Source organism: Solea solea, chromosome 21 (assembly GCF_958295425.1).
Source record: "Solea solea chromosome 21, fSolSol10.1, whole genome shotgun sequence".
NCBI lineage: Eukaryota > Metazoa > Chordata > Actinopteri > Pleuronectiformes > Soleidae > Solea > Solea solea.
In genome coordinates, this window is record NC_081154.1 from 20155128 (window position 1) to 20182493 (window position 27366).

Below are 27366 nucleotides of genomic sequence, written 5' to 3' on the forward strand. Positions count from 1 at the left end.
TCTTTCTGGATGGATGAATGGATGGATGGATGAATGGATGGATGGGTGAAGACAGTCTCCTGAGGTCGTTGAGGTCACTCTGGCATGGAGTCTCGCTCCCTCAAACCTCAGTGTGTGGAGCTTTGATTCTGGCTGTTGTTCCTTCATGTCCTGCTGCTGCTGCTGCTGCTGCTGCTGCACGAGGACATCCACACTCTAACGTGACTCCTTCACGCAGGAGGAAGCAAATCCTCACCCAGCAGCAGCAGGAGGAGAAGGAGCTGGCAGAGGTCAGGGTCTGGAGAATGGATCGGCACATGAGCTGGCATCTGTGGCTGATTTTTAAAAAACAATTGTGTCTTTGTCAGTGAAGCAGCAGCAGCAGCAGCAGCAGCAGCAGCAGCAGCATCAGCAGCAGCAGCAGCAGCAGCAGTTCTGGCTCTGACAGAGAAGAGAGAAGCCAAGTGATGATGGTTCAGTTCATCTTTTATTTGAAAGTCCAAAAACAATCAAAGGGAAAGTGAATAAAAGTCTTGATTAAAGCACAAATTAAGAATATTTGTTTAAGGTAACTGACAACAGACATATTAATAAATAATAAATGTCCATCAAGGCTGAAAAAATGAGAGGAAAAGGAAGAAGAATGAAATGAGAGTGGATGAAAACATTCTGCACATTAACTCTGTCATGATTCAGGTGAAATAAACTTCAAATGATGTTTTTGCCTAAGTTTGAATATCATGGTTAGAGAGAGATAATTAAACATTTATCAAACAGACAAAAGGTTTAAATAAAAGTGGCAAACAAAGATATTTATCACCACTAGATGTCAGCATTTCTACATAAACGTTTCTGCTCCGTGTGAGTATGTGTGTGTAAGATGCTGATGAATAAAGAAAATGAAATCTGAAAAAATGTAATTCTGTATAAAAACAGTGAAAGGAACAGGTGACTGTAAACTGTTGGTCTGGCCTTCTCACACCAGGTTCAGACCAGGTGTAATAGACAAAACATTTAAGAAGTGGAGAGACAAAGGAATAACAGCTATATGTACACTCATAGATAAGCAACATTTTAAATCATTTGGTCAACTTAAAAATGAGTTTGATTGGACAACAGAGATTTTTACAGATTTCTTCAATTGAGACACTTTTATGAGACAGAAATGAAGAAAGACCTCTCATTGGAAGGGAACGATGTGATTGACGTGTTGACAGGTGCGTATAAGCTAACTCCATCAAAAATAGTCTCTAAACTGTATAGAGGTTTAATGAAATAACAAGGAAGGAATACATTGTATATAAAAGAGAAATGGGAAAAAGAGTTTAACATTGAGTTGTCTGAGAGTGATTGGCAGTCCATTTACAAGACCCAACACAAGTTCTAAGAGATGGAGGGAGTTTGGTTGGAAAAATTTAACACGTTTTTTTATTACACCACAAATTAAACATAAACAAATGGGTCAACAACAATTCTGTTGGAGACAATGTGGGCAATTAAATACCAGTCACTCTCATATATTCTGGTCCTGTATGAAAATACGAACATTTTGGAACGGGGTTCTGAGGATTGTGGGGGAAATTTTTGGATATAATATTCCTGATGACCCCAGATATATGTACCTGGGACTGATACCAGATGGGGTAATAGCTATAAACGATGTGTATCTGTTCAAGATCCTATCCCTTGCTGCTAAGAAAGCCATTACAAGAAGTTGGCTGAAAACTGAACCACCTGGACTGAGCCACTGGCTTGATATTGTTGAAGAAATTCGATCAATGGAACAAATGACCTACAGCCTATGGATGAAATCAGAGTTATGTACTGCAAGATGGACAAAATGGCGTCTTTATACAAGATAGTAGTGTCTTCCCCCTGTATTTGTGTTTTGTTCTTGTTTTATTGAATGAAAAATAAAGTTTAAAAAAAAACCAGTGAAAGGAAGAAACAGCACAGAGCTGTCAATCATGAACCTGTGAAGCACATTTACATTCACACAGTTGCACTATTGTAACATTTGTAACATGTTCGACCACAGATGTTTATGTACACACACACACACACACAGATATGAGATAAAGACATGATCATGTGACGTAGGTTTGATGACACCAGCCTGGCTGCAGCTGTAGGGGGCGCTCACACGTTTAAAGCAGTGTGTCCTCACATGTCTTCATCTCTGCTCGCTCGCATAGACTTCAGCTCCTGTTGAGTCGTGGACTGAGTTCCGGATGAGGACGCGGCGGCGTCTTCTGCGGCCTGACCACAGCGCAGGGGGCGGGGCAGCGAGCTGCACAGAGCCTTACGGAACATGGAGCTGGAGAAGATGTAGATGATGGGGTCCAGAGCTGAGTTCAGGAAGTTCAGCCCCAGAGAGACAATGTTGAGCTGGGTGAAGGTGTAGAAGGCGGAGCAGTCCCAGGGGCGGTACGAGCGGACCACCCACACCCCTATGGTGGTCACCGTGGTGGGCAGGAAGCAGATCAGGAACACCGCCACGATGGCGGCGCACACTCGCATCGCCTTGCGGACTTTGTCGGGTTTTCCAAACTGTCGCACCTTCAGGAAGCTGGAGATCCTGATGGAGCAGAACGTGAGCATGACCAGCGGCGCCACAAACTCCAGCACCGTGAGGACGCGGTGCACGCCCACCAGCACGATGAGGGCGCGCGACGCCTCTTTGTATGACGTGAAGAAGAAGCACTGGGTTCTGTTGCCGCTGCCTTTGATGTGACTCAAGGCCAACATGGGCAGACGAGGGGCGGCGACCAGCAGCCACACCAGCGCCAGCACGCACACGGCCTGACGCCGCCGCAGCCGCGCCACACGGTGGTGAGGGTACACGACCTGCAACCACAGCAGAGGTCAAACACATGAACTTATGACAGAGTGAATGTCTGAGCACATCATGTGAGTTCATCCTCAACAAAACTCATCACACAAACACCCACAGGTGCTTTACAAGTCACCTGTGTACTGTGATGACTCCGCCCATGCAGAGGAGGAGCTATGAAGTCATGGGAAACAACGTGACTGAAACTAAACGAGCCGATAATGAGACGTGAAACATCATCATGTTTTCCCTGGAGATTCAACATGTCTTCAGCGCAGTTGTTAGAAGAGACCACGCTACGCTAATGCTAATGCTAACTTTTTTAGCTTGGAAAAGACATCGTAAACTTTTGAAGTTTGCTCCTGAAAAGTTTTCCCTAGTTCTTAAACTCCACGAGAACTAAGACCAGGATGTGAGTCAGAGACAAACATCTCACAACATCATCTGCATTAAACACCATGAACGTGATGTTCTCCTGACACTGTAACATCTGCTGAACTGGTCCTGGTCCTGGACCTGGACAGAGAGAAACTCCTCACCTTAAAGTATCGGTAAACTGCCACCACTGTCATGAGTGCGATGCTGGCTGAGCGATTTGAGAACATCAGGAACAGGTTGATCCGACACAGACCGTCTCCAAACACCCAGTGACCCCTGAGCAAGGCATCGATCCTCAGAGGGAGGCTGACCAGGGCAAAGAAGTCAGCGATGAGCAGGTTGAAGAGGAACAGGTTGTTGGGGTTCCAGGTCTTCAGTTTGAAGCAGAAGATCCACAGAGCCACCACGTTACCCAGAAGCCCCAGCACCACGTCGATGGTGAGAACCGGCGGCAGGATCACGCCCTCCAGCTGAATACCTACAGGTGGACAACCTCCAGGACCAGAACCAGCACCAGGACCAGGGACTGTGGTCGTAGAATTATTGAACATGATTTCAAAGAAAAGACGAGTGTTTGATCTCAGTTGTTTGATGGAAATGAGGAAGAAAAAAAGTTTCAGGACAAAAGTTTCTTCCTTTTTTCTTCTTCCTGTTTTTTTCTGTGAAAAAAGAACGAGAGATGACGTTTATTAAGTTTATTATGTATACATATATGTATATATGTATACATACATACATATATATGTATGTATACATATATGTGTATATATGTATACATGTATACATATATACATATGTATACATAGATATATGTATGTACATATATACAGTGGGGCAAACAAGTATTTAGTCAGCCACCAATTGTGCAAGTTCTCCCACTTAAAATGATAACAGAGGTCTGTAATGTTCATCATAGGTACACTTGAAATCACATTGTAGGATTTTTAAAGAATTTGTTGTAAATGATGGTGGAAAATAAGTATTTGGTCTCAGTACAATGCTCTCACTGATGGAAGGAGGTTTTGGCTCAAAATCTCATGATACATGGCCCCATTAATTCTTTCCTTAACACGGATCGGTCGTCCTGTCCCCTTTGCAGCATGATGTTTCCACCCCCATGCTTCACAGTAGGTATGGTGTTCTTGGGATGCAATTCAGCATTCTTCTTCCTCCAAACACGACAAGTTGAGTTTGTACCAAAAAGTTGTATTTTGGTTTCATCTGACCACATGACATTCTCCCAATCCTCTTCTGGATCATCCATATGCTCTCTGGCAAACTTCAGACGGCCCTAGACACGTACTGGCTTAAGCAGGGGGACACGTCCCTGTCGGCATAGTGTGTTACTGATGGTAACCTTTGTTACTTTGGTCCCAGCTCTTTGCAGATCCTTCACCAGGTCCCCGCGTGTAGTTGTGGGATTTTTGCTCACCGTTCTCATGATCATTTTGACCCCACGAGATGAGATCTTGCGTGGAGCCCCAGATCGAGGGAGATTATCAATGGTCTTGTATGTCTTCCATTTTCTAATAATTGCTCCCACAGTTGATTTATTCACTCAGGTAGTGCAGCTCATCCAGGATGGCACATCAATGCGAGCTGTGGCAAGAAGGTTTGCTGTGTCTGTCAGCGTAGTGTCCAGAGCATGGAGGCGCTACCAGGAGACAGGCCAGTACATCAGGAGACGTGGAGGAGGCCGTAGGAGGGCAACAACCCAGCAGCAGGACCGCTACCTCCGCCTTTGTGCAAGGAGGAACAGGAGGAGCACTGCCAGAGCCCTGCAAAATGACCTCCAGCAGGCCACGAATGTGCATGTGTCTGCTCAAACGGTCAGAAACAGACTCCATGAGGTTGGTATGAGGGCCCGACGTCCACAGGTTGGGGTTGTGCTTACAGCCCAAACACCGTGCAGGACGTTTGACATTTGCCAGAGAACACCACTGGTGCCCTGTGCTCTTCACAGATGAAAGCAGGTTCACACTGAGCACGTGTGACAGACGTGACAGAGTCTGGAGACGCCGTGGAGAACATTCCGTGGGTCAGTAATGGTGTGGGGTGGCATTTCTTTGGGGGGGTCGCACAGCCCTCCATGTGCTCACCAGAGGTAGTCTGACTGCCATTAGGTACCGAGATGAGATCCTCAGACCCCTTGTGAGACCATATGTTGGTGCGGTTGGCCCTGGGTTCATCCTAATGCAAGACAATGCTAGACCTCATGTGTCATGTGTCAGCAGTTCCTGCAAGACGAAGGCATTGATGCTATGGACTGGCCTACCCGTTCCCCAGACCTGAATCCAATTGAGCACATCTGGGACATCAAGTCTCGCTCCATCCACCAACGCCACGTTGCACCACAGACTGTCCAGGAGTTGGCGGATGCTTTAGTCCAGGTCTGGGAGGAGATCCCTCAGGAGACCATCTGACCTCATCAGGAGCATACCCAGGCGTTGTAGGGAGGTCATACAGGCACGTGGAGGCCACACACACTATTGAGCCTCATTTTGACTTGTTTTAAGGACATTACATCAAAGTTGGATCAGCCTGTAGTGTGTTTTTCCACTTCAATTTTGAGTGTGACTCCAAATCCAGACCTCCATGGGTTAATACATTTGATTTCCATTAAAAATTCTTGTGTGATTTTGTTGTCAGCACATTCAACTATGTAAAGAACAAAGTATTTAAAGGCGACATAGACCGGAAGCTCCAATTAACGCTGCGTTTGTGTGTGTGTGTGTGTATATGCGTCATTACCTCGTTTATGAAACCCTAAACTTTCAGAATAAACAGTTCAGCCACTGCTGAGAAAATAGTGTTGTATTGTTTTCCTGGGCTCTGCAAAGCGGATCGGCACTTCCGTATGTTGATGTTGTCATCAGTAAACCTCACCACTCCTCTCACCACCGTAGCGCCTCCTGGTGCGGGCACTAGTCCGGGCACATCCGGTTGCGTACATTCAACCGCAGAAGAAGAAGAACTACTCTTGTTGTAGCTGCTGAGATGCAGAGCATCCACCGTGCCAGAGGGGGAGCTGTGTATCTGGCCTATCTATTACGTCACTTCCAGGTACCTGGCCAATCACGGGACAGTGGGAAAGCTCTCGTTGGCTGGCCAATCACAACACAGTCCACGTTCTGGGGGTGTGGTTTTGGTTTGAAACAGCGCGGCTGACGAGAGCGTCAGTGAGGAGATATTTCGATCGGCTCGTTTGCAGCGATTAGGACGTTTTTAACCGTGAAAACAAGTTAATATATGTAAGTAGACCTCCATAACTAACATATATGTGACCATGAAAACAAGTTAATATATGTAAGTAGACCTCCATAACTAACATATATGTGACCATGAAAACAAGTTAATATATGTAAGTAGACCTCCATAACTAACATATATGTGACCATGAAAACAAGTTAATATATGTAAGTAGACCTCCATAACTAACATATATGTGACCATGAAGACAAGTTAATATATGTAAGTAGACCTCCATGACTAACATATACGTGACCATGAAAACAAGTTAATATATGTAAGTAGACCTCCATGACTAACATATACGTGACCATGAAAACAAGTTAATATATGTAAGTAGACCTCCATAACTCACACATATATGTGACCATGAAAACAAGTTAATATATGTAAGTAGACCTCCATGACTAACATATACGTGACCATGAAAACAAGTTAATATATGTAAGTAGACCTCCATGACTAACATATACGTGACCATGAAAACAAGTTAATATATGTAAGTAGACCTCCATAACTCACACATATATGTGACCATGAAAACAAGTTAATATATGTAAGTAGACCTCCATGACTAACATATATGTGACCATGAAAACAATTTAATATATGTAAGTAGACCTCCATGACTAACATATACGTGACCATGAAACAAGTTAATATATGTAAGTAGACCTCCATGACTAACATATACGTGACCATGAAAACAAGTTAATATATGTAAGTAGACCTCCATGACTAACATATACGTGACCATGAAAACAAGTTAATATATGTAAGTAGACCTCTATGACTAACATATACGTGACTATGTAAGTAGACCTCCATGACTAACATATACGTGACCATGAAAACAAGATAATATATGTAATTAGACCTCCATGACTAACATATATGTGACCATGAAAACAAGTTAATATATGTAAGTAGACCTCCATAACTAACATATATGTGACCATGAAAACAAGTTAATATATGTAAGTAGACCTCCATAACTAACATATATGTGACCATGAAAACAAGTTAATATATGTAAGTAGACCTCCATAACTAACATATACGTGACCATGAAAACAAGTTAATATATGTAAGTAGACCTCCATGACTAACATATACGTGACCATGAAAACAAGTTAATATATGTAAGTAGACCTCCATAACTAACATATACGTGACCATGAAAACAAGTTAATATATGTAAGTAGACCTCCATAACTAACATATACGTGACCATGAAAACAAGTTAATATATGTAAGTAGACCTCCATAACTCACATATATATGTGACCATGAAAACAAGTTAATATATGTAAGTAGACCTCCATAACTCACATATATATGTGACCATGAAAACAAGTTAATATATGTAAGTAGACCTCCATAACTCACATATATATGACCATGAAAACAAGTTAATATATGTAAGTAGACCTCCATAACTAACATATATGTGACCATGAAAACAAGTTAATATATGTAAGTAGACCTCCATAACTCACATATATATGTGACCATGAAAACAAGTTAATATGTGTAAGTAGACCTCCATAACTCACATATATATGACCATGAAAACAAGTTAATATATGTAAGTAGACCTCCATGACTAACATATACGTGACCATGAAAACAAGTTAATATATGCAAGTAGACCTCGATAACTCACATATATGTGACCATGAAAACAAGTTAATATATGTAAGTAGACCTCCATAACTAACATATATGTGACCATGAAAACAAGTTAATATATGTAAGTAGACCTCCATAACTCACATATATATGTGACCATGAAAACAAGTTAATATATGTAAGTAGACCTCCATAACTCACATATATATGACCATGAAAACAAGTTAATATATGTAAGTAGACCTCCATAACTAACATATATGTGACCATGAAAACAAGTTAATGTATGTAAGTAGACCTCCATAACTCACATATATATGTGACCATGAAAACAAGTAAATATATGTAGGTAGACCTCCATAACTCACATATATATGACCATGAACACAAGTTAATATATGTAAGTAGACCTCCATAACTTACATATATATGTGACCATAAAAACAAGTTAATATATGTAAGTAGACCTCCATGACTAACATATACGTGACCATGAAAACAAGTTAATATATGTAAGTAGACCTCCATGACTAACATATACGTGACCATGAAAACAAGTTAATATATGTAAGTAGACCTCCATAACTCACATACATGTGACCATGAAAACAAGTTAATATATGTAAGTAGACCTCCATGACTAACATATACGTGACCATGAAAACAAGTTAATATATGTAAGTAGACCTCCATAACTTACATACATGTGACCATGAAAACAAGTTAATATATGTAAGTAGACCTCCATAACTCACATATATATGACCATGAAAACAAGTTAATATATGTAAGTAGACCTCCATAACTAACATATATGTGACCATGAAAACAAGTTAATGTATGTAAGTAGACCTCCATAACTCACATATATATGTGACCATGAAAACAAGTTAATGTATGTAAGTAGACCTCCATAACTCACATATATATGTGACCATGAAAACAAGTAAATATATGTAAGTAGACCTCCATAACTCACATATATATGACCATGAAAACAAGTTAATATATGTAAGTAGACCTCCATAACTTACATATATATGTGACCATAAAAACAAGTTAATATATGTAAGTAGACCTCCATGACTAACATATACGTGACCATGAAAACAAGTTAATATATGTAAGTAGACCTCCATAACTTACATATATATGTGACCATGAAAACAAGTTAATATATGTAAGTAGACCTCCATGACTAACATATACGTGACCATGAAAACAAGTTAATATATGTAAGTAGACCTCCATAACTCACATATATATGTGACCATGAAAACAAGTTAATGTATGTAAGTAGACCTCCATAACTCACATATATATGTGACCATGAAAACAATTTAATATATGTAAGTAGACCTCCATAACTAACATATATGTGACCATGAAAACAAGTTAATATATGTAAGTAGACCTCCATAACTCACATATACGTGACCATGAAAACAAGTTAATATATGTAAGTAGACCTCCATAACTAACATATATGTGACCATGAAAACAAGTTAATATATGTAAGTAGACCTCCATAACTCACATATATATGTGACCATGAAAACAAGTTAATATGTGTAAGTAGACCTCCATAACTCACATATATATGACCATGAAAACAAGTTAATATATGTAAGTAGACCTCCATAACTAACATATACGTGACCATGAAAACAAGTTAATATATGTAAGTAGACCTCCATAACTAACATATACGTGACCATGAAAACAAGTTAATATATGTAAGTAGACCTCCATAACTAACATATACGTGACCATGAAAACAAGTTAATATATGTAAGTAGACCTCCATAACTAACATATATATGTGACCATGAAAACAAGTTAATATATGTAAGTAGACCTCCATAACTTACATATATATGTGACCATAAAAACAAGTTAATATATGTAAGTAGACCTCCATGACTAACATATACGTGACCATGAAAACAAGTTAATATATGCAAGTAGACCTCCATGACTAACATATACGTGACCATGAAAACAAGTTAATATATGTAAGTAGACCTCCATAACTTACATATATATGTGACCATGAAAACAAGTTAATATATGTAAGTAGACCTCCATGACTAACATATACGTGACCATGAAAACAAGTTAATATATGTAAGTAGACCTCCATAACTCACATATATATGTGACCATGAAAACAAGTTAATATATGTAAGTAGACCTCCATAACTAACATATATGTGACCATGAAAACAAGTTAATATATGTAAGTAGACCTCCATAACTCACATATATATGTGACCATGAAAACAAGTTAATATATGTAAGTAGACCTCCATAACTAACATATATGTGACCATGAAAACAAGTTAATATATGTAAGTAGACCTCCATAACTGACATATACGTGACCATGAAAACAAGTTAATATATGTAAGTAGACCTCCATAACTTACATATATATGTGACCATGAAAACAAGTTAATATATGTAAGTAGACCTCCATGACTAACATATACGTGACCATGAAAACAAGTTAATATATGTAAGTAGACCTCCATAACTCACATATATATGTGACCATGAAAACAAGTTAATATATGTAAGTAGACCTCCATAACTAACATATATGTGACCATGAAAACAAGTTAATATATGTAAGTAGACCTCCATAACTCACATATATATGTGACCATGAAAACAAGTTAATATATGTAAGTAGACCTCCATAACTAACATATATGTGACCATGAAAACAAGTTAATATATGTAAGTAGACCTCCATAACTCACATATATATGTGACCATGAAAACAAGTTAATATATGTAAGTAGACCTCCATAACTAACATATATGTGACCATGAAAACAAGTTAATATATGTAAGTAGACCTCCATAACTGACATATACGTGACCATGAAAACAAGTTAATATATGTAAGTAGACCTCCATAACTCACATATATATGTGACCATGAAAACAAGTTAATATATGTAAGTAGACCTCCATAACTCACATATATATGTGACCATGAAAACAAGTTAATATATGTAAGTAGACCTCCATGACTAACATATATGTGACCATGAAAACAAGTTTATATATGTAAGTAGACCTCGATAACTAACATATATGTGACCATGAAAACAAATTAATATATGTAAGTAGACCTCGATAACTCACATATATGTGACCATGAAAACAAGTTAATATATGTAAGTAGACCTCCATAACTAACATATATGTGACCATGAAAACAAGTTAATATATGTAAGTAGACCTCCATAACTCACATATATATGTGACCATGAAAACAAGTTAATATATGTAAGTAGACCTCCATAACTCACATATATATGACCATGAAAACAAGTTAATATATGTAAGTAGACCTCCATAACTAACATATATGTGACCATGAAAACAAGTTAATGTATGTAAGTAGACCTCCATAACTCACATATATGTGACCATGAAAACAAGTAAATATATGTAGGTAGACCTCCATAACTCACATATATATGACCATGAAAACAAGTTAATATATGTAAGTAGACCTCCATAACTTACATATATATGTGACCATAAAAACAAGTTAATATATGTAAGTAGACCTCCATGACTAACATATACGTGACCATGAAAACAAGTTAATATATGTAAGTAGACCTCCATGACTAACATATACGTGACCATGAAAACAAGTTAATATATGTAAGTAGACCTCCATAACTCACATACATGTGACCATGAAAACAAGTTAATATATGTAAGTAGACCTCCATGACTAACATATACGTGACCATGAAAACAAGTTAATATATGTAAGTAGACCTCCATAACTCACATACATGTGACCATGAAAACAAGTTAATATATGTAAGTAGACCTCCATAACTCACATATATATGACCATGAAAACAAGTTAATATATGTAAGTAGACCTCCATAACTAACATATATGTGACCATGAAAACAAGTTAATGTATGTAAGTAGACCTCCATAACTCACATATATATGTGACCATGAAAACAAGTTAATGTATGTAAGTAGACCTCCATAACTCACATATATATGTGACCATGAAAACAAGTAAATATATGTAAGTAGACCTCCATAACTCACATATATATGACCATGAAAACAAGTTAATATATGTAAGTAGACCTCCATAACTTACATATATATGTGACCATAAAAACAAGTTAATATATGTAAGTAGACCTCCATGACTAACATATGCGTGACCATGAAAACAAGTTAATATATGCAAGTAGACCTCCATGACTAACATATACGTGACCATGAAAACAAGTTAATATATGTAAGTAGACCTCCATAACTTACATATATATGTGACCATGAAAACAAGTTAATATATGTAAGTAGACCTCCATGACTAACATATACGTGACCATGAAAACAAGTTAATATATGTAAGTAGACCTCCATAACTCACATATATATGTGACCATGAAAACAAGTTAATGTATGTAAGTAGACCTCCATAACTCACATATATATGTGACCATGAAAACAATTTAATATATGTAAGTAGACCTCCATAACTAACATATATGTGACCATGAAAACAAGTTAATATATGTAAGTAGACCTCCATAACTCACATATACGTGACCATGAAAACAAGTTAATATATGTAAGTAGACCTCCATAACTAACATGTACGTGACCATGAAAACAAGTTAATATATGTAAGTAGACCTCCATAACTAACATATATGTGACCATGAAAACAAGTTAATATATGTAAGTAGACCTCCATAACTAACATATATGTGACCATGAAAACAAGTTAATATATGTAAGTAGACCTCCATAACTAACATATATGTGACCATGAAAACAAGTTAATATATGTAAGTAGACCTCCATGACTAACATATACGTGACCATGAAAACAAGTTAATATATGTAAGTAGACCTCCATGACTAACATATACGTGACCATGAAAACAAGTTAATATATGTAAGTAGACCTCCATAACTAACATATACGTGACCATGAAAACAAGTTAATATATGTAAGTAGACCTCCATAACTAACATATACGTGACCATGAAAACAAGTTAATATATGTAAGTAGACCTCCATAACTAACATATACGTGACCATGAAAACAAGTTAATATATGTAAGTAGACCTCCATAACTGACATATACGTGACCATGAAAACAAGTTAATATATGTAAGTAGACCTCCATGACTAACATATACGTGACCATGAAAACAAGTCAATATATGTAAGTAGACCTCCATAACTCACATATATATGTGACCATGAAAACAAGTTAATATATGTAAGTAGACCTCCATAACTCACATATATATGTGACCATGAAAACAAGTTAATATATGTAAGTAGACCTCCATAACTCACATATATATGTGACCATGAAAACAAGTTAATATATGTAAGTAGACCTCCATGACTAACATATATGTGACCATGAAAACAAGTTTATATATGTAAGTAGACCTCCATAACTAACATATATGTGACCATGAAAACAAGTTAATATATGTAAGTAGACCTGCATAACTAACATATATGTGACCATGAAAACAAGTTAATATATGTAAGTAGACCTCCATAACTAACATGTATGTGACCATGAAAACAAGTTAATATATGTAAGTAGACCTCCATGACTAACATATACGTGACCATGAAAACAAGTTAATATATGTAAGTAGACCTCCATGACTAACATATACGTGACCATGAAAACAAGTTAATATATGTAAGTAGACCTCCATAACTAACATATACGTGACCATGAAAACAAGTTAATATATGTAAGTAGACCTCCATAACTAACATATACGTGACCATGAAAACAAGTTAATATATGTAAGTAGACCTCCATAACTAACATATACGTGACCATGAAAACAAGTTAATATATGTAAGTAGACCTCCATAACTGACATATACGTGACCATGAAAACAAGTTAATATATGTAAGTAGACCTCCATGACTAACATATACGTGACCATGAAAACAAGTCAATATATGTAAGTAGACCTCCATAACTCACATATATATGTGACCATGAAAACAAGTTAATATATGTAAGTAGACCTCCATAACTCACATATATATGTGACCATGAAAACAAGTTAATATATGTAAGTAGACCTCCATAACTCACATATATATGTGACCATGAAAACAAGTTAATATATGTAAGTAGACCTCCATGACTAACATATATGTGACCATGAAAACAAGTTTATATATGTAAGTAGACCTCCATAACTAACATATATGTGACCATGAAAACAAGTTAATATATGTAAGTAGACCTGCATAACTAACATATATGTGACCATGAAAACAAGTTAATATATGTAAGTAGACCTCCATAACTAACATGTATGTGACCATGAAAACAAGTTAATATATGTAAGTAGACCTCCATAACTCACATATATATGACCATGAAAACAAGTTAATATATGTAAGTAGACCTCCATAACTAACATATATGTGACCATGAAAACAAGTAAATATATGTAAGTAGACCTCCATAACTAACATATATGTGACCATGAAAACAAGTAAATATATGTAAGTAGACCTCCATAACTCACATATATATGACCATGAAAACAAGTTAATATATGTAAGTAGACCTCCATAACTTACATATATATGTGACCATAAAAACAAGTTAATATATGTAAGTAGACCTCCATGACTAACATATATGTGACCATGAAAACAAGTTAATATATGCAAGTAGACCTCCATGACTAACATATACGTGACCATGAAAACAAGTTAACATATGTAAGTAGACCTCCATAACTTACATATATATGTGACCATGAAAACAAGTTAATATATGTAAGTAGACCTCCATGACTAACATATACGTGACCATGAAAACAAGTTAATATATGTAAGTAGACCTCCATAACTCACATATATATGTGACCATGAAAACAAGTTAATGTATGTAAGTAGACCTCCATAACTCACATATATATGTGACCATGAAAACAATTTAATATATGTAAGTAGACCTCCATAACTTACATATATGTGACCATGAAAACAAGTTAATATATGTAAGTAGACCTCCATAACTCACATATACGTGACCATGAAAACAAGTTAATATATGTAAGTAGACCTCCATAACTAACATATATGTGACCATGAAAACAAGTTAATATATGTAAGTAGACCTCCATAACTAACATATATGTGACCATGAAAACAAGTTAATAGATGTAAGTAGACCTCCATAACTAACATATACGTGACCATGAAAACAAGTTAATATATGTAAGTAGACCTCCATAACTCACATATATGTGACCATGAAAACAAGTTAATATATGTAAGTAGACCTCCATGACTAACATATATGTGACCATGAAAACAAGTTAATATATGTAAGTAGACCTCTATAACTAACATATATGTGACCATGAAAACAAGTTAATATATGTAAGTAGACCTCCATAACTTACATATATATGTGACCATAAAAACAAGTTAATATATGTAAGTAGACCTCCATAACTAACATATATGTGACCATGAAAACAAGTTAATATATGTAAGTAGACCTCCATAACTTACATATATATGTGACCATAAAAACAAGTTAATATATGTAAGTAGACCTCCATAACTAACATATATGTGACCATGAAAACAAGTTAATAGATGTAGGTAGACCTCCATAACTAACATATACGTGACCATGAAAACAAGTTAATATATGTAAGTAGACCTCCATAACTCACATATATATGTGACCATGAAAACAAGTTAATGTATGTAAGTAGACCTCCATAACTCACATATATATGTGACCATGAAAACAATTTAATATATGTAAGTAGACCTCCATAACTAACATATATATGTGACCATGAAAACAATTTAATATATGTAAGTAGACCTCCATAACTTACATATATGTGACCATGAAAACAAGTTAATATATGTAAGTAGACCTCCATAACTCACATATACGTGACCATGAAAACAAGTTAATATATGTAAGTAGACCTCCATAACTAACATATATGTGACCATGAAAACAAGTTAATATATGTAAGTAGACCTCCATAACTAACATATATGTGACCATGAAAACAAGTTAATATATGTAAGTAGACCTCCATAACTAACATATATGTGACCATGAAAACAAGTTAATAGATGTAAGTAGACCTCCATAACTAACATATACGTGACCATGAAAACAAGTTAATATATGTAAGTAGACCTCCATAACTCACATATATGTGACCATGAAAACAAGTTAATATATGTAAGTAGACCTCCATGACTAACATATATGTGACCATGAAAACAAGTTAATATATGTAAGTAGACCTCTATAACTAACATATATGTGACCATGAAAACAAGTTAATATATGTAAGTAGACCTCCATAACTTACATATATATGTGACCATAAAAACAAGTTAATATATGTAAGTAGACCTCCATAACTAACATATATGTGACCATGAAAACAAGTTAATAGATGTAAGTAGACCTCCATAACTAACATATACGTGACCATGAAAACAAGTTAATATATGTAAGTAGACCTCCATAACTCACATATATATGTGACCATGAAAACAAGTTAATGTATGTAAGTAGACCTCCATAACTCACATATATATGTGACCATGAAAACAATTTAATATATGTAAGTAGACCTCCATAACTTACATATATGTGACCATGAAAACAAGTTTATATATGTAAGTAGACCTCCATAACTCACATATACGTGACCATGAAAACAAGTTAATATATGTAAGTAGACCTCCATAACTAACATATATGTGACCATGAAAACAAGTTAATATATGTAAGTAGACCTCCATAACTAACATATATGTGACCATGAAAACAAGTTAATATATGTAAGTAGACCTCCATAACTAACATATATGTGACCATGAAAACAAGTTAATATATGTAAGTAGACCTCCATAACTAACATATATGTGACCATGAAAACAAGTTAATATATGTAAGTAGACCTCCATAACTAACATATACGTGACCATGAAAACAAGTTAATATATGTAAGTAGACCTCCATGACTAACATATACGTGACCATGAAAACAAGTTAATATATGTAAGTAGACCTCCATAACTCACATATATATGTGACCATGAAAACAAGTTAATGTATGTAAGTAGACCTCCATAACTCACATATATATGTGACCATGAAAACAATTTAATATATGTAAGTAGACCTCCATAACTTACATATATGTGACCATGAAAACAAGTTAATATATGTAAGTAGACCTCCATAACTCACATATACGTGACCATGAAAACAAGTTAATATATGTAAGTAGACCTCCATAACTAACATATATGTGACCATGAAAACAAGTTAATATATGTAAGTAGACCTCCATAACTAACATATATGTGACCATGAAAACAAGTTAATGTATGTAAGTAGACCTCCATAACTCACATATATGTGACCATGAAAACAAGTAAATATATGTAGGTAGACCTCCATAACTCACATATATATGACCATGAAAACAAGTTAATATATGTAAGTAGACCTCCATAACTTACATATATATGTGACCATAAAAACAAGTTAATATATGTAAGTAGACCTCCATGACTAACATATACGTGACCATGAAAACAAGTTAATATATGTAAGTAGACCTCCATGACTAACATATACGTGACCATGAAAACAAGTTAATATATGTAAGTAGACCTCCATAACTCACATACATGTGACCATGAAAACAAGTTAATATATGTAAGTAGACCTCCATGACTAACATATACGTGACCATGAAAACAAGTTAATATATGTAAGTAGACCTCCATAACTCACATACATGTGACCATGAAAACAAGTTAATATATGTAAGTAGACCTCCATAACTCACATATATATGACCATGAAAACAAGTTAATATATGTAAGTAGACCTCCATAACTAACATATATGTGACCATGAAAACAAGTTAATGTATGTAAGTAGACCTCCATAACTCACATATATATGTGACCATGAAAACAAGTTAATGTATGTAAGTAGACCTCCATAACTCACATATATATGTGACCATGAAAACAAGTAAATATATGTAAGTAGACCTCCATAACTCACATATATATGACCATGAAAACAAGTTAATATATGTAAGTAGACCTCCATAACTTACATATATATGTGACCATAAAAACAAGTTAATATATGTAAGTAGACCTCCATGACTAACATATGCGTGACCATGAAAACAAGTTAATATATGCAAGTAGACCTCCATGACTAACATATACGTGACCATGAAAACAAGTTAATATATGTAAGTAGACCTCCATAACTTACATATATATGTGACCATGAAAACAAGTTAATATATGTAAGTAGACCTCCATGACTAACATATACGTGACCATGAAAACAAGTTAATATATGTAAGTAGACCTCCATAACTCACATATATATGTGACCATGAAAACAAGTTAATGTATGTAAGTAGACCTCCATAACTCACATATATATGTGACCATGAAAACAATTTAATATATGTAAGTAGACCTCCATAACTAACATATATGTGACCATGAAAACAAGTTAATATATGTAAGTAGACCTCCATAACTCACATATACGTGACCATGAAAACAAGTTAATATATGTAAGTAGACCTCCATAACTAACATGTACGTGACCATGAAAACAAGTTAATATATGTAAGTAGACCTCCATAACTAACATATATGTGACCATGAAAACAAGTTAATATATGTAAGTAGACCTCCATAACTAACATATATGTGACCATGAAAACAAGTTAATATATGTAAGTAGACCTCCATAACTAACATATATGTGACCATGAAAACAAGTTAATATATGTAAGTAGACCTCCATGACTAACATATACGTGACCATGAAAACAAGTTAATATATGTAAGTAGACCTCCATGACTAACATATACGTGACCATGAAAACAAGTTAATATATGTAAGTAGACCTCCATAACTAACATATACGTGACCATGAAAACAAGTTAATATATGTAAGTAGACCTCCATAACTAACATATACGTGACCATGAAAACAAGTTAATATATGTAAGTAGACCTCCATAACTAACATATACGTGACCATGAAAACAAGTTAATATATGTAAGTAGACCTCCATAACTGACATATACGTGACCATGAAAACAAGTTAATATATGTAAGTAGACCTCCATGACTAACATATACGTGACCATGAAAACAAGTCAATATATGTAAGTAGACCTCCATAACTCACATATATATGTGACCATGAAAACAAGTTAATATATGTAAGTAGACCTCCATAACTCACATATATATGTGACCATGAAAACAAGTTAATATATGTAAGTAGACCTCCATAACTCACATATATATGTGACCATGAAAACAAGTTAATATATGTAAGTAGACCTCCATGACTAACATATATGTGACCATGAAAACAAGTTTATATATGTAAGTAGACCTCCATAACTAACATATATGTGACCATGAAAACAAGTTAATATATGTAAGTAGACCTGCATAACTAACATATATGTGACCATGAAAACAAGTTAATATATGTAAGTAGACCTCCATAACTAACATGTATGTGACCATGAAAACAAGTTAATATATGTAAGTAGACCTCCATGACTAACATATACGTGACCATGAAAACAAGTTAATATATGTAAGTAGACCTCCATGACTAACATATACGTGACCATGAAAACAAGTTAATATATGTAAGTAGACCTCCATAACTAACATATACGTGACCATGAAAACAAGTTAATATATGTAAGTAGACCTCCATAACTAACATATACGTGACCATGAAAACAAGTTAATATATGTAAGTAGACCTCCATAACTAACATATACGTGACCATGAAAACAAGTTAATATATGTAAGTAGACCTCCATAACTGACATATACGTGACCATGAAAACAAGTTAATATATGTAAGTAGACCTCCATGACTAACATATACGTGACCATGAAAACAAGTCAATATATGTAAGTAGACCTCCATAACTCACATATATATGTGACCATGAAAACAAGTTAATATATGTAAGTAGACCTCCATAACTCACATATATATGTGACCATGAAAACAAGTTAATATATGTAAGTAGACCTCCATAACTCACATATATATGTGACCATGAAAACAAGTTAATATATGTAAGTAGACCTCCATGACTAACATATATGTGACCATGAAAACAAGTTTATATATGTAAGTAGACCTCCATAACTAACATATATGTGACCATGAAAACAAGTTAATATATGTAAGTAGACCTGCATAACTAACATATATGTGACCATGAAAACAAGTTAATATATGTAAGTAGACCTCCATAACTAACATGTATGTGACCATGAAAACAAGTTAATATATGTAAGTAGACCTCCATAACTCACATATATATGACCATGAAAACAAGTTAATATATGTAAGTAGACCTCCATAACTAACATATATGTGACCATGAAAACAAGTAAATATATGTAAGTAGACCTCCATAACTAACATATATGTGACCATGAAAACAAGTAAATATATGTAAGTAGACCTCCATAACTCACATATATATGACCATGAAAACAAGTTAATATATGTAAGTAGACCTCCATAACTTACATATATATGTGACCATAAAAACAAGTTAATATATGTAAGTAGACCTCCATGACTAACATATATGTGACCATGAAAACAAGTTAATATATGCAAGTAGACCTCCATGACTAACATATACGTGACCATGAAAACAAGTTAACATATGTAAGTAGACCTCCATAACTTACATATATATGTGACCATGAAAACAAGTTAATATATGTAAGTAGACCTCCATGACTAACATATACGTGACCATGAAAACAAGTTAATATATGTAAGTAGACCTCCATAACTCACATATATATGTGACCATGAAAACAAGTTAATGTATGTAAGTAGACCTCCATAACTCACATATATATGTGACCATGAAAACAATTTAATATATGTAAGTAGACCTCCATAACTTACATATATGTGACCATGAAAACAAGTTAATATATGTAAGTAGACCTCCATAACTCACATATACGTGACCATGAAAACAAGTTAATATATGTAAGTAGACCTCCATAACTAACATATATGTGACCATGAAAACAAGTTAATATATGTAAGTAGACCTCCATAACTAACATATATGTGACCATGAAAACAAGTTAATAGATGTAAGTAGACCTCCATAACTAACATATACGTGACCATGAAAACAAGTTAATATATGTAAGTAGACCTCCATAACTCACATATATGTGACCATGAAAACAAGTTAATATATGTAAGTAGACCTCCATGACTAACATATATGTGACCATGAAAACAAGTTAATATATGTAAGTAGACCTCTATAACTAACATATATGTGACCATGAAAACAAGTTAATATATGTAAGTAGACCTCCATAACTTACATATATATGTGACCATAAAAACAAGTTAATATATGTAAGTAGACCTCCATAACTAACATATATGTGACCATGAAAACAAGTTAATATATGTAAGTAGACCTCCATAACTTACATATATATGTGACCATAAAAACAAGTTAATATATGTAAGTAGACCTCCATAACTAACATATATGTGACCATGAAAACAAGTTAATAGATGTAGGTAGACCTCCATAACTAACATATACGTGACCATGAAAACAAGTTAATATATGTAAGTAGACCTCCATAACTCACATATATATGTGACCATGAAAACAAGTTAATGTATGTAAGTAGACCTCCATAACTCACATATATATGTGACCATGAAAACAATTTAATATATGTAAGTAGACCTCCATAACTAACATATATATGTGACCATGAAAACAATTTAATATATGTAAGTAGACCTCCATAACTTACATATATGTGACCATGAAAACAAGTTAATATATGTAAGTAGACCTCCATAACTCACATATACGTGACCATGAAAACAAGTTAATATATGTAAGTAGACCTCCATAACTAACATATATGTGACCATGAAAACAAGTTAATATATGTAAGTAGACCTCCATAACTAACATATATGTGACCATGAAAACAAGTTAATATATGTAAGTAGACCTCCATAACTAACATATATGTGACCATGAAAACAAGTTAATAGATGTAAGTAGACCTCCATAACTAACATATACGTGACCATGAAAACAAGTTAATATATGTAAGTAGACCTCCATAACTCACATATATGTGACCATGAAAACAAGTTAATATATGTAAGTAGACCTCCATGACTAACATATATGTGACCATGAAAACAAGTTAATATATGTAAGTAGACCTCTATAACTAACATATATGTGACCATGAAAACAAGTTAATATATGTAAGTAGACCTCCATAACTTACATATATATGTGACCATAAAAACAAGTTAATATATGTAAGTAGACCTCCATAACTAACATATATGTGACCATGAAAACAAGTTAATAGATGTAAGTAGACCTCCATAACTAACATATACGTGACCATGAAAACAAGTTAATATATGTAAGTAGACCTCCATAACTCACATATATATGTGACCATGAAAACAAGTTAATGTATGTAAGTAGACCTCCATAACTCACATATATATGTGACCATGAAAACAATTTAATATATGTAAGTAGACCTCCATAACTTACATATATGTGACCATGAAAACAAGTTTATATATGTAAGTAGACCTCCATAACTCACATATACGTGACCATGAAAACAAGTTAATATATGTAAGTAGACCTCCATAACTAACATATATGTGACCATGAAAACAAGTTAATATATGTAAGTAGACCTCCATAACTAACATATATGTGACCATGAAAACAAGTTAATATATGTAAGTAGACCTCCATAACTAACATATATGTGACCATGAAAACAAGTTAATATATGTAAGTAGACCTCCATAACTAACATATATGTGACCATGAAAACAAGTTAATATATGTAAGTAGACCTCCATAACTAACATATACGTGACCATGAAAACAAGTTAATATATGTAAGTAGACCTCCATGACTAACATATACGTGACCATGAAAACAAGTTAATATATGTAAGTAGACCTCCATAACTCACATATATATGTGACCATGAAAACAAGTTAATGTATGTAAGTAGACCTCCATAACTCACATATATATGTGACCATGAAAACAATTTAATATATGTAAGTAGACCTCCATAACTTACATATATGTGACCATGAAAACAAGTTAATATATGTAAGTAGACCTCCATAACTCACATATACGTGACCATGAAAACAAGTTAATATATGTAAGTAGACCTCCATAACTAACATATATGTGACCATGAAAACAAGTTAATATATGTAAGTAGACCTCCATAACTAACATATATGTGACCATGAAAACAAGTTAATATATGTAAGTAGACCTCCATAACTAACATATATGTGACCATGAAAACAAGTTAATAGATGTAAGTAGACCTCCATAACTAACATATACGTGACCATGAAAACAAGTTAATATATGTAAGTAGACCTCCATAACTCACATATATGTGACCATGAAAACAAGTTAATATATGTAAGTAGACCTCCATAACTAACATATGTGTGACCGTGAAAACAAGTTAATATATGTAAGTAGACCTCCATAACTAACATATACGTGACCATGAAAACAAGTTAATATATGTAAGTAGACCTCCATAACTAACATATATGTGACTATGAAAACAAGTTAATATATGTAAGTAGACCTCCATAACTAACATATACGTGACCATGAAAACAAGTTAATATATGTAAGTAGACCTCCATAACTAACATATATGTGACCGTGAAAACAAGTTAATATATGTAAGTAGACCTCCATAACTAACAAATATATGTGACCATGAAAACAAGTTAATATATGTAAGTAGACCTCCATAACTAACATATACGTGACCATGAAAACAAGTTAATATATGTAAGTAGACCTCCATAACTAACATATACGTGACCATGAAAACAAGTTAATATATGTAAGTAGACCTCCATAACTAACATATATGTGACTATGAAAACAAGTTAATATATGTAAGTAGACCTCCATAACTAACATATATATGTGACCATGAAAACAAGTTAATATATGTAAGTAGACCTCCATAACTAACATATATGTGACCATGAAAACAAGTTAATATATGTAAGTAGACCTCCATAACTAACATATACGTGACCATGAAAACAAGTTAATATATGTAAGTAGACCTCCATGACTAACATATACGTGACCATGAAAACAAGTTAATATATGTAAGTAGACCTCCATAACTCACATATATATGTGACCATGAAAACAAGTTAATGTATGTAAGTAGACCTCCATAACTCACATATATATGTGACCATGAAAACAATTTAATATATGTAAGTAGACCTCCATAACTTACATATATGTGACCATGAAAACAAGTTAATATATGTAAGTAGACCTCCATAACTCACATATACGTGACCATGAAAACAAGTTAATATATGTAAGTAGACCTCCATAACTAACATATATGTGACCATGAAAACAAGTTAATATATGTAAGTAGACCTCCATAACTAACATATATGTGACCATGAAAACAAGTTAATATATGTAAGTAGACCTCCATAACTAACATATATGTGACCATGAAAACAAGTTAATAGATGTAAGTAGACCTCCATAACTAACATATACGTGACCATGAAAACAAGTTAATATATGTAAGTAGACCTCCATAACTCACATATATGTGACCGTGAAAACAAGTTAATATATGTAAGTAGACCTCCATAACTAACATATATGTGACCGTGAAAACAAGTTAATATATGTAAGTAGACCTCCATAACTAACATATATGTGACCATGAAAACAAGTTAATATATGTAAGTAGACCTCCATAACTAACATATGTGTGACCGTGAAAACAAGTTAATATATGTAAGTAGACCTCCATAACTAACATATACGTGACCATGAAAACAAGTTAATATATGTAAGTAGACCTCCATAACTAACATATATGTGCGATACAAGCATTAGATGTCACCTTTAATAAGAATATTTCATTCATTCAGATCTACGATCTATTACATTTTTTTGTGTACTTTTTTGCCCCACTGTACATATACAGTATATATATGTATATACATATATGTATGTATATGTGTATGTATATATGTATGTAATGTGTGTACACATCACACATTCATAAAACATCACACATATTGAGATTTTACAAACACATGAAAACATGACAATTATTAGTTATTAATTTGATATTAAATTATTTAAATTGACAGAATTTCTAGGTTTTTTTTACTTTACTAATCAAACTGAATTATTTATATAAAATTTCCCATTAAAACATAAAAACTACTTTGAAATTGTACAAACAAAAAAAGAATCCCTCACTCACCAGTCGTCTCGTTCACCCGTTCACTGACAGTTGTATGAATGAGTGAAGGTTGTGTGACTCTGTCTTTATGTTCCTGTTCTTTCACCATCAACAACATGACGTCACAAACATCAGACAATTTCTCAACATGTTTCACAAGTGTTCATGTTTTTACATTCATGTATTCATTCATTCATCTATAAAACTGTAAACATGGGAAATATAAAAATATCTCTGACTAAAAATAATAATTATTACTATTATTATTAGATTGTAATTGATTTAAAATCTTGGAAATCTTACATTTTTTTAACTTTCATTTGTGTTTTGTGTTTTGTGTTAGTGATGCTAACGCTACTGTAGCTGTGCTAGCACGCCACGGTTAGCTACAACAAGGCAAGTCATGCTCGTGACATTAGCTGTTAGCTCAAACTGTGAGGTTGTATTTATAAAACGCAGTCATAAAAACAGTTACTCGGCTAAAGGTTTTAAAAATAATCTGTGATTTTTATCACTAACGATTCACAGATTATTAGCAAACGTCTGACACTGATGCTAATGTTAGCATGCGTAGAAAACTGTACATGTTTTACATTTATATGATCAAATATGTGCATATTTACTCAGAGCACAGAAATATACTGAAAATGAAACAGGACAATCAAATAAATCCCAAATGTAAGAAATGACGACACAGAAATATAAGAGATTATTTTTACTCCTTTTAAAAAAATAATCTGAGTAAAAAACAAAATAAATATTTGATCAAAAATGAAAATAAACTTTCACTGGGTTATTTGACATAAAGTCTTGTACGTGTGCGAAAGTGATCCAGATGATCACATTTACTGTCATAAAGTCAAAATAAACATGGAGTTATGCTGTGAGTCCTGTTTTTGATTTAGAAGAAATTCATCCAGCTGTTAATGAAGTGATGAACTCACCGTGTGAAGAATGTGACGATGAGAAGTGAACGTGTTTCTATTTCTGCAGACAAACCTCACGTCTCAACAACACAAGAAAATATATACAAGTCACTGAATAAGACTCCGCCCACTTCCACCAAACCTAAAAAATATTGTTTGAGTCATAAAAGTGACATTAAACACACAAAGGTCAGAGCTCGTGACAACACGACAGGATGTTTCACTCACATGTCATTTCCACACATTCAGAACAAACTGTGACGAGTGATGAAATCACAGCAGAAAAAACAGGAAGTGTAGAAATCCCAGAGTTCACTTTGTTTCTGATGAATGAATGAATGAATGATGACGCAGTGAGCTGCAGTGAAAAATAACTCCTTCATGTCATCAATCTGTCTATAAATGTTAGTGTCAGATTCTTCATGTTTACTCTTTGTTTCCTGCTCAACACAAACAGTCAGATTACAGATTACAGATGATAAAAGAGTAATTCATGTTTCTGTGTCTCATGTCGCGTCAGATTATAATCTTTCAGCAGTCTGAAAAAAGTGAAAATTAGATTACCTTTTACACTAAAACATGGAGATTAACACCTGGACTGGTAGATAACCATTAATCTCCATAGATTAAGACCTCCTGCTCTCATAGATCAATGCTTGTCTTTTGTAGATTAAGACTGGTCCAGGTCAACTAAAATCAGGACAAGAGGATTAAGACGTGTGGTAAAACATGTAGATTAAGATCAATCCAGGTTAATTCCAGTTGCTTAAAACATTTCCTTTCCTCTTGACCACAGAGCTGTCCCAGATTAAGACACATTTTCAAACAGACGCCCCTAGTGTTCACATGAGTAACA

At 34.3% G+C, this 27366-nt stretch overlaps 1 protein-coding gene across 2 annotated transcripts; it reads right to left on the bottom strand.

Annotated features, from left to right (window-relative positions):
* Nucleotides 1-499: 499 nt before the first annotated feature.
* On the bottom strand, nucleotides 500-26573 carry hcar1-3 (hydroxycarboxylic acid receptor 1-3). 2 transcript variants are annotated; one of them, XM_058621754.1, is made up of 4 exons: nucleotides 26529-26573; nucleotides 25606-25683; nucleotides 3352-3849; nucleotides 500-2826 (listed from the first exon to the last, which is right to left on the bottom strand). In XM_058621754.1, exons 3-4 carry the CDS (start codon nucleotides 3739-3741, stop codon nucleotides 2143-2145), a joined length of 1074 nt encoding a protein of 357 aa, XP_058477737.1. In that variant the 5' UTR covers nucleotides 3742-3849; nucleotides 25606-25683; nucleotides 26529-26573; the 3' UTR covers nucleotides 500-2142. The 2 variants fall into 2 exon arrangements, with proteins under 2 accessions (XP_058477737.1, XP_058477738.1); XM_058621755.1 differs by having other exon boundaries at nucleotides 25606-25678; nucleotides 26529-26566.
* Nucleotides 26574-27366: the final 793 nt, after the last annotated feature.

Coding starts and splice junctions, on each gene's coding strand:
- hcar1-3 (XM_058621754.1), bottom strand. CDS start 3,741: ATGTTCAATAATTCTACGACCACAGTCCCTGGTCCTGGTGCTGGTTCT. Junction 2,827..3,351: donor CAGTTTACCGATACTTTAAG/GTGAGGAGTTTC, acceptor CTGTGGTTGCAG/GTCGTGTACCCTCACCACCG.